Source organism: Patiria miniata, unplaced genomic scaffold (assembly GCF_015706575.1).
Source record: "Patiria miniata isolate m_02_andy unplaced genomic scaffold, ASM1570657v1 HiC_scaffold_7, whole genome shotgun sequence".
Classification (NCBI taxonomy): Eukaryota; Metazoa; Echinodermata; class Asteroidea; order Valvatida; family Asterinidae; genus Patiria; species Patiria miniata.
Window position 1 is genome coordinate 3,842,518 of NW_024037074.1, and position 10,192 is coordinate 3,852,709.

The 10,192-nt window shown below is 42.9% G+C and overlaps 1 protein-coding gene across 1 annotated transcript; it reads left to right on the top strand.

The window, feature by feature from the left end:
- Window positions 1-2,836: 2,836 nt before the first annotated feature.
- Window positions 2,837-10,192, top strand: LOC119746300 (muscarinic acetylcholine receptor M3-like). Its single transcript, XM_038223165.1, has 3 exons — window positions 2,837-4,532; window positions 5,981-6,144; window positions 9,955-10,192. The coding sequence occupies exons 1-3, from the start codon at window positions 3,470-3,472 to the stop codon at window positions 10,102-10,104; spliced, it is 1,377 nt and encodes a 458-aa protein (XP_038079093.1). The 5' UTR covers window positions 2,837-3,469; the 3' UTR covers window positions 10,105-10,192.

Below are 10,192 nucleotides of genomic sequence, written 5' to 3' on the forward strand. Positions count from 1 at the left end.
GTAATGTCCCTTTAGGCCCAACGATTCACCTTCCCGATGTGTTTTATCAAAAGTAAATTTTTTAATAAAGTAACAAATTTATCTTTTTGGTAAAAACAAGTAACTCTTTGTGTTTATCAGAAAAAAAAAATAGATTTTACTTTTATTCCGTTGAAATAAAGGCAAGTGGTTTTGACCGATAAGATCCATTTAATACGTTCTCGCTTGCGATTGCCTTTAATGCGAAGCGATTGAACTTTGAGACCAGATCAAACAAACAAATGCAATCGTCACAAACATATCCGCTCCGTTCAGCCCCATTTGAACCCTTTTGAAAACAGCCAAGGAGATTCCGAATAAACAATAACAGCTGGCCTCTTTCCCGAACGGAATAAAAGATGTAGTGCTTCGCTGGAGATAGCGTGCGCGTGGAAGCGTTGTCCTAATTTTGTTCCAAGGAGATTGGATTCATACACGTGTCATGCATACCATTATCACCGTAAACCGCACATTTTTTTGCTGACGTTGCTTAATCATAGTGGAAAAAATAACTTGGCTTAAATTAAACTTCGAGTTGCGATCAAACGACTTTGGGTCTACAGAGTAAAAACAAAAACCCGAAACCCAAATGGCAGGACCTATTTTCGAATGAACTTTTGCCTGTATCACTTTTTAAATCTAGGATATGAAAGCCCAATTAATTAATCTTCTTTTAGTACAAGAATCGCATTCAAATCACTTATGCTTTTTGAAAGTTACGGAATTTTTAAACTCAAACATCATTTCAAAGTTTTGTTCATGGATCACCATAAAGGTACACAAGTGTTCTTTCAGCAAAACGAAAACAATAAGCCTCGGTACTGATGACGTTGACACTTTGTTTACATGTGCACTTTCCCACGCATCTCTATGAGAATTGTTTTTGTTTTGATAAAAGAACACTTACGATTTTGTGTTCCGTAGACAGAACTTTAAAACGGTGTTTATGTTCAAACTTCCGTGACTTGAAAAATACATAAGTGATTTAAATGATTCTTGTGCTATAAGAAAGATTAATGGCTGGGCTTTTATATCCTAGACTTTGAAAGTGCTACAGGCAGAATTTCATTAATTAATTGGTCGTGCCATTTGGGTTTCCTTGTTCATACTAGCCCTTTATAACGAGTAGGTCTTTAATTATTTTGCGACAAGTGGAGGACCTTATACTGAAATCACAAGTGGTATATGTAGTTTTTGATTTGGATGTATAAGACTGAAGCTATTTTATCGATAGTTTCATATGCCGTGTCATTTTCTTTTCCTGCCCGTTCCACGGGAGTTCGATCGTTTGCATATTTGTTGAGCTATTTGATGATATTTTGGTCACTAAGTAGACAAAAATCTGTGAAATTATTGCAGAGTGATTTATCTCATATCAAATATTGATCCTGTGTTGAGATTTTAATTATTTTGGCTGTAAATTTTTAACTTCTGCAAATGAAGAGAGGAGGGTCCGATCTTATCATAAGGTGTCCTTGTCACGCTTGTCTAAAAATACCCCAGAATTTCGGAGAAAGAATGAAAAAAAATAAGCGCGCCCGAGGTGAACAGATACTTTTCTTATTCCGCTGCCTCGCCCGGGCCCTGTGCAAACATCGCAAGACTTATCATGATGGTCGTTCATCTCGAGTGACCGAGATGTGAGCCGCGCCAAGTTGGTCGGCACGGACGGTAAATATCGGTTGATCGACCGGCTGAGATAGGCTACCATCAGGCAGTCCCGCCCGCCCGGACTGCGTGATACACAGCGGTTTCTACGTGCATTGCAAGACCCGATAGGGTATAGCCGACGGAAAAACAGTTCTGTATTATTATGGCTGGCAGACGGTAGAGAATCGCCTCAGCGCAAACACGGGCACGATATCCGCGCAGATCGCCTGACAAGTCCATTTGATCAAGCGTGACTTCGCCCAGCTAGAAACATCCCTAAAAGCCTGCTTGGATCACTTTGCGTATTCCGAACCCAAACTTCAGAGATACCTCTCACTTTTGTGACTTTTTTTTAAAGCAAAGTCAGAGGTTATTTGCGTTAGGCGAGAGGCCCATAATCTAATGGAAGTTGAAGTTGATTTGCCTGACAGCATCGAAAGAGAAGCACAAATGGCATTAGCAGGATGCAATGATATAGCATCTACTTCAGTAATTATGGCATCGAAATTGAACATGGCATATTTATTAGATCTGCTTCACAAGAGCTGCCCACGCTAAGCCGTTTCGCCGATTCTTTCCTAAATAGCATCAATATTTCAAACCGTAAGATTTCTCATGGAACACTTTCTTTTCAAATCGACTGTCGGAACGCGTTATTTACAGGTATGTCATCAAAAGAGCCATGCAATAGAGCCATGCAATAGCCTCGGGCAGAGCTTCCAGCACATAAAGATGAAAATATCACATATGAATCACCGATCGAGTTTAGCCAGCCCTGTTCCAATATGAAACCGACGAGGCATCGGTCAATTAGCGGGCAATGGTGACGTCAGTAGCCCTACACTCGTTGAAATTTAACAGTCCCTAGACCTGACCCGTCAAGAATTTTATGGCCAACGTGCGCTGCCTTTAATCCATAAATCACAGGGTGCTCCATCAGTGCCATCACGGTCCACGGAAGGAAACAGAAAACGCCACTCTGAGGTAGAGCGCATGCATGGGCGGGAACACGTCGTGAAGGTATTTTTTTGCAAACCCCTCACTCTTGCCGGCACGTTATTAAGTGGCATTATCTACGACGTCATCATTGGTCAGGTTGGCCGGCCGTTTTTACGTGCCTGCGAGCTGCCGCGTCTGCATAAAAGTAAGCTACGCGTTAGAAGAAGGATCAGTGGCAGTTTGTGCTGTGGGCCTCGGAGAGCAATTTTTCGATCTTTCCTGCTCGGACGGAGTCCAGGAAGTTCTGAAATTATGGATCAATATCAGTTTCATTTCGCTGAGTGTTGACCCCGGGCAAAAGCAGAACACGTCCGGCTCGGGCAGAATTCACCTGACGACAGTATCAAATTTCGCCCACTTGAAAGATAGAAACGGAGGCTCCCGCCACGGCTTAAAACACACTGGGAATCGGGACGGCAAGAGGAAACTGAACTTGATTCCGGCTGGAAGCCTGGACGGTGCGGTTTGCGGAATTGATTTCAAGTATTGACGACTCGTCACGAATTGTTCCACGACGGATGAGTTTATCACGGACAATAATAGGCCTATTATTGCTGACTGAAGGTTTACCCGTGATTGACTTCCATCATTTTTGGTGAACTGCTTACATGTGCAAGTGTTTCTATTGCCGAATCTGACGGAGCTTCGTCGAAATTGTGTATGACTCCATGAGCTTATGGCTTACAAGTCGTGCCCACATGTTATAGTGCTGAGCACGAGGGGAGACTACGAGCAGTAGCTAGTTTCACTCTTTGAATGTCAAGACTGCTTGATTTAGTGTGGATGTTAATGTGTTTCAAAAATGTCAACAGTGTTCAGTAATTTGTCAGATGCAGCCATACTGTATCTCAACGATACGACCGCCGCCTCACCGAGCCTCGCCGGGGAAGGCTGGCCAACGCCGGTCCAGGTCATCGTCGGTACGATCGTCGCAGCCTTCACGCTGGTCACCATCCTGGGCAACACCTCCGTCATCTATGCCTTCCTTCGCTCCAGCCGACTCCGGTCCTACAACAACTATTACATTGTCAGCCTGGCCGTGGCTGACCTGATCGTGGGACTGACCACCATGCCCATGTACGGCCTGTATTGGTTCCTGGGCTACTGGCCGCTGGGTCACGTCCTGTGCTCGTGCCATCTGGTCATCAGCCACTTTATCCTCAACACGACATTCCTATCCGTCCTTGCAATCGCCATCGACCGTTTCATGTCCGTCACCTACCCGATCTTCCACATCGAGCACCGCACAAGACGCTGCGCACTGGTGGTTATCTCCCTGACGTACATCGTGCCTCTGTCGATATGGTTGCCTTTTCTCTTGTACTGGGAGTTTGTCTACGACGGGCCGTTTTTCGTGCTGGACTACCGCTGCTACCCGCTGTACCTCAGCAACCTGTTCTACACCACGGGGGCAATCCTGGTCCTGAACTGGATCCCCATCTTCGCGGTGATGGTGGTGTACTTCAAGGTATACCGGAGCGTACGCGGGAAGATCGCCCGCCGGAGGGAGCGGCTGCGGGCCCTCCACGAGGCGGCGTGTCGACAAGAAGTCGACCGGGAAGACACCTCTCCCGAGTCGGCCCTGAATGCCCGCATGGTGCCGCCTACACGCCGGGACGCTATTCCGACCAGGACCAAACAGGGACACGGGTTGTTTATGCAGATGCAGTGCGGAGCCCTGTGTGGCATCGCCATTGCCTCAGACTCGCATTCGTCCGACGAAGCCGACTATCGTCTCCCCGACGCTTGGCGTAAACCAACCTCCGATACCAGTGAGTACAACTTCTCTGCAAACCCGATGGCTCGTAGCACTGCCCAATCATCTAGCAGACAACGGAGTGACCCACGATACTGGCTAAGCCCAAGTGAGTATCGCTCTATGCTTTAATATTCTAAAGCCCATTTTACAAATCTTGAATAAATACTTACAAAAACAAAAAGACGGATCCAGTACTGTTGTTGGCGAATCCATTACGATTCCCTTCAAGTCTTCACAAGTATTTGAACTTGAAAATCATTAAATCTTGTCCAAATTCTAGTCACCAATTTGCCTTTATCAAATGACTCTTTACAAAGGCATTCCGTTCATCCCCTGTTTCTTGTGACTGGACGTTTGATTTATTTGTGTCTGGACTTATGATGGACTCGACTACAATACTGAAGGGAATGCGATCACGAGTGGCCAAAAAACTCACCAAATCATTAAAAAAAATTTCACTTAAATTCTTGGCTTAATATCTTCACCTGAACATGCATTTTCCTCAATAAAAGTATACAAATAAAGAACGTTTGTGAATGTAATGGTAAGAACAATTTCATGAGATGACAGATGGAATGTTCCATTCCACGAAGCCGGGTTGAATGGAACATTCCATCTGTAACCGAATGAAATTATTCTTTCCATTGCACTAGTGTGAAACATTCATTATTTGTTTTCTACATGTAAAACACCTAAATAAATCCTCGTCTTCTGATTGATAACTTGTAACCTGACTATACTATGAATGCACAGCATCAAAGCGCCACCAAGAGTGAGACCGTGCAATGGAGTCCTCTTCTCCTTTGAGGAGTGCAGTGGTACTTCCAAAAATATTAAAATACTCAACTCTCCAAGGTGTTTGAGACACACATAAAATTAAAGATTTTTTCATCATCTTGCATTTTTTGCTCAATATTTGGGTCGTTATTCCATGACTTTCGGGAGAAAATTCCATTCAAAGATGATCATCCCTGAAAGTAATCCTGTGGCCCATCGCCATTTTGAAAAATGATGTCTGCGCTTCATTGCAAATAGAGCAATTTTAGGACCCAATTTCATCCGCATTTCACAGAAATACGAGCTCGCACTCCTGTACACGGCTTCCATCCACCTTGTTTTTTCACAAACCTTCAAGTTCTTGGTTCACAAAATGCTCTAATAGCCAAAAAAAAAATAAATAAAAAAAAATGGAGGGCACACAAATCGTGATTTGGCCCGCGTAGGCAATTCTGGGCCTATTTAAAGGTCTGCACCTTAAGGTGCGGCTGCGCCGTGCGTTGGGAGGAATAATTCAATAACACGTGATTGACGACCCACCAATAAGACGACGGGAATTTATTCAGGCCTTGTATAATATTTAACTTAAATATAATTTATTTCACACTTTGCTCACACAAACGACTGGGGGCCTTGGTCTCATACCGTTATTACAAGTACAGATGCCTTCAGTTTCCTCAGTTGGCAAATAAATGCCAATTAACAAACGAAATGCCTTTGTAAATGTGCGGTTGTTATTGGTATGAGACGCTAACATTGTTTGGATATATTTGTCAGACTTGAGACGGTCGACTGCATACACACGACACGAGGAGAGCAACCTCGCCCTCAGGACCCTGTCGCTCATTGTAATATCCATGATGATCTCCGGTTTGCCCTGGGCTATCACAGCCGTCGTCATTGTCATCTGCCGATACTGCATACCACTCTTTGTGCAACAGGTGAATAAGAAATGAGAAAATCAGTCAATTATGGGACTCTGCTGACTGCGCGGAACATTCACAGTCCTTAAACCATTGCTATGACGTCACACTGTTGTTAAAAGTGTGGATTCGGATCTACGAATCTCTTACACTGGTCACAAAGTGTGGATTCGGAACGACGAATCTTTAGTAAAGTGTGGATTCGGAAAAACGAATCCACACTTTGAACGTCGGACAATGTCTCCATAATGCTAATGAGCATGAATAGGACTGTCTGCGTGAAAATTAGCTTTTCGAAAATTACCAATGCATCTTCATAGTCAGATTCTCCGCCGTCACTGCAAAAACTACTTTTAGGCAGAAAGAAATCGTCGTCTGAACTATCTATTTTGACGTAAGGAGCCTGTACACACACGGGTGTGGCAAAAAATGTTGCAACCTGACGCCACTTCCGCGCTTGTGTACAAAGTCTATGGAGAGTCATTTCAAGTATTTCCCAACAAAATTGGAAACATTTCTCAGTCCCAGATTCATGTCTTATCATCATTTTTGCAACGAATGACCTTCATTGAGATGATATATAAAGAAAAAAAGTGGCGTCAGGTTGCAACATTCTTTCCAATACTTCTGTTGACGCAATGGTTTAAGTCGAAGAATACACTCGCAAGTGTGGATTCTTAATTTACGAATTCACTCGGCGCTTCGCGCCTCGTGAATTCTTAAACTACGAATCCACACTCTCTCGTGTATTCCCCTTAACTGAATTGTGTTGGGTTTGCCTGAGGTGTTGCCATCCCAGTAGGGTTTGTCTCTACAACAGACGAATCCGGGCACGTGATCGCTGTACACTCACGGGGCCCCCTTCAATGGAGAAACCATTGTGCAAGCTATTACACAAAGCAACAAAGCCATTAGGGGCCAGCGTGCCCAGATTTTGTGTATGGACGATAGCTAGCTCCCAAGAGCTGTAAAACAGGAAACAGTGGTGCACATTATTTCTTAAATGTTGAGCCTGAGAAGTTTAGTGCACTCTCAGCATTGTTCATCGTTGAAAGGGTATATAAAAAACCACCCTCACATAAAGTTCAAGCACGTACATTGCCTTTCTTGATGGGTGCATACAAGCAACAACTGACAAGCGTAGCAAATCTTTCAGTTGGTAAGATACACCAAACGTATACACACATTTAACAGCTGAAACGGCATGTGAGCAACAGAAGACGCTTTGTGTATTTAACCGCTATTGCTTAATACCCACAGGCTTGAGTCGTAGTACACGAAGGGGAAAAACACCGTGGATAATTCTGTAATGTTTTCATCCCGTGTTTCAACAATTCATGGGTAAACTGAGTTTCCCTTTAAAAAAAGAAAGACTATTTAAATACAATGCAGCAAAAATAAGTACATATATGTGAGTTTGTACACGTAGACGTTTGTTTATGGTGTAAATCGAGTCTCTTACACTGGTCACAAAGTGTGGATTCGGAACGACGAATCTTTAGTAAAGTGTGGATTCGGAAAAACGAATCCACACTTTGAACGTCGGACAATGTCTCCATAATGCTAATGAGCATGAATAGGACTGTCTGCGTGAAAATTAGCTTTTCGAAAATTACCAATGCATCTTCATAGTCAGATTCTCCGCCGTCACTGCAAAAACTACTTTTAGGCAGAAAGAAATCGTCGTCTGAACTATCTATTTTGACGTAAGGAGCCTGTACACACACGGGTGTGGCAAAAAATGTTGCAACCTGACGCCACTTCCGCGCTTGTGTACAAAGTCTATGGAGAGTCATTTCAAGTATTTCCCAACAAAATTGGAAACATTTCTCAGTCCCAGATTCATGTCTTATCATCATTTTTGCAACGAATGACCTTCATTGAGATGATATATAAAGAAAAAAAGTGGCGTCAGGTTGCAACATTCTTTCCAATACTTCTGTTGACGCAATGGTTTAAGTCGAAGAATACACTCGCAAGTGTGGATTCTTAATTTACGAATTCACTCGGCGCTTCGCGCCTCGTGAATTCTTAAACTACGAATCCACACTCTCTCGTGTATTCCCCTTAACTGAATTGTGTTGGGTTTGCCTGAGGTGTTGCCATCCCAGTAGGGTTTGTCTCTACAACAGACGAATCCGGGCACGTGATCGCTGTACACTCACGGGGCCCCCTTCAATGGAGAAACCATTGTGCAAGCTATTACACAAAGCAACAAAGCCATTAGGGGCCAGCGTGCCCAGATTTTGTGTATGGACGATAGCTAGCTCCCAAGAGCTGTAAAACAGGAAACAGTGGTGCACATTATTTCTTAAATGTTGAGCCTGAGAAGTTTAGTGCACTCTCAGCATTGTTCATCGTTGAAAGGGTATATAAAAAACCACCCTCACATAAAGTTCAAGCACGTACATTGCCTTTCTTGATGGGTGCATACAAGCAACAACTGACAAGCGTAGCAAATCTTTCAGTTGGTAAGATACACCAAACGTATACACACATTTAACAGCTGAAACGGCATGTGAGCAACAGAAGACGCTTTGTGTATTTAACCGCTATTGCTTAATACCCACAGGCTTGAGTCGTAGTACACGAAGGGGAAAAACACCGTGGATAATTCTGTAATGTTTTCATCCCGTGTTTCAACAATTCATGGGTAAACTGAGTTTCCCTTTAAAAAAAGAAAGACTATTTAAATACAATGCAGCAAAAATAAGTACATATATGTGAGTTTGTACACGTAGACGTTTGTTTATGGTGTAAATCGAGTCTTTTGTTCCTCTTCCCTTTTCCTTTATACTTTAATAACTTTTTTGCAACAGCTCTCATTGGTTTTCTACACGTTTTCCAACCGAGGAGTTCTCAATTCGGCATTTTGTCCTCGATTCATTGATGATGTTGGACGTGTGTGCCCTCAATTTTTGTGTGCCCTCAATTTGTTGCAACCGGTCCTCGATCGTACGGTTATGTGCTTAGTTTATGGGAGAGTGTTATATTACAGGGACAAAGGGAAACATAAAGCGTTGTCCTCAGGGGTATAGTAAAACACGACCGTGTGTGTTGTCAGCCATGAATAACAAAAAAAGGAATGTACATTATTTTACACACCAATGTAAAAAAATGAATTTTGAATTTATATTTATTTTCCTTATAAATTTGAGGACAGAAACCAATTTCACGGAGCTGTTAAGCAGCACAGACAATATTTGCTTAAACAGAAAAAGGTTACCAGCCAATATGCCATGCAGTGTACATTGCCTAGGGCTAGTTCCCAGACGATTTTGTTTGCTGAGCGAATAAATTTGCTAAGGAATATTTTCTGCTTACCGCTCCATAAAATTTGGACCAGGGCTTTGTTTTAAGAACTTCTAAAACAAACCCACCTTGTCTCCAATCATCTATAAGTTAGTTCCTTATCTTTGTCATTTTATTTGTTCATCCTCTTTCTCTTCTGAGATGTCAAGTTTTTCAACTTCTAGTTTTCAATACATCCCAGTCCGTCGGTTCGTCTTTGTTTTGTTTTATCTGTCCTGTTCCGTTTTCTGTCTATCCTGTACGATACGTTGTGAGTTCTGTTTGTCCAGTTTTGTTTTTGTCTTAAAAAAGGCATATCCATATGAGACGTTGTCTTTTGAATATACCCATGTTTCATTTGTGTCTTACTTAATTATTATTCTTGTATTTTATCAAAACAAAATGATCTTTCATAAATTGGCCTTCTGTATAATGACCTGAATGTACACTTTGCAATACGGAAAGAAATCTTGAGATGAATTGAATTGGATTAGAAAACTGATTTCATACAGTCTTTCCCCTTTTCTCCTTGTGCAGATGCTGGTGTTCCTGGTCCACACGAGCAGCGCTGTCAACCCTTTCTGCTACGCGGCCGCCAATCCCTTGTATCGGATGGCGTTCCTGAATGTCCTGAACTTGGCGTGCTACAGAGGGACAAACCGGCGGCACCTGCTGATCCGAAGATAGATTAATTGATCGGTCAGATCAACCTGTCGTCCCGAGTACAATGGTCGACCTGAGCAAACTACAGGGTGACCCACAAAATGCAACCATT

Bases quoted from the DNA above. Each gene is read 5' to 3' on its own strand.
- LOC119746300 (XM_038223165.1), top strand. From the start codon at position 3,470: ATGTCAACAGTGTTCAGTAATTTGTCAGATGCAGCCATACTGTATCTC. The intron at 4,533-5,980 runs GTGAGTATCGCT...TATATTTGTCAG, and splicing joins ACGATACTGGCTAAGCCCAA to ACTTGAGACGGTCGACTGCA. The intron at 6,145-9,954 runs GTGAATAAGAAA...CTCCTTGTGCAG, and splicing joins TACCACTCTTTGTGCAACAG to ATGCTGGTGTTCCTGGTCCA.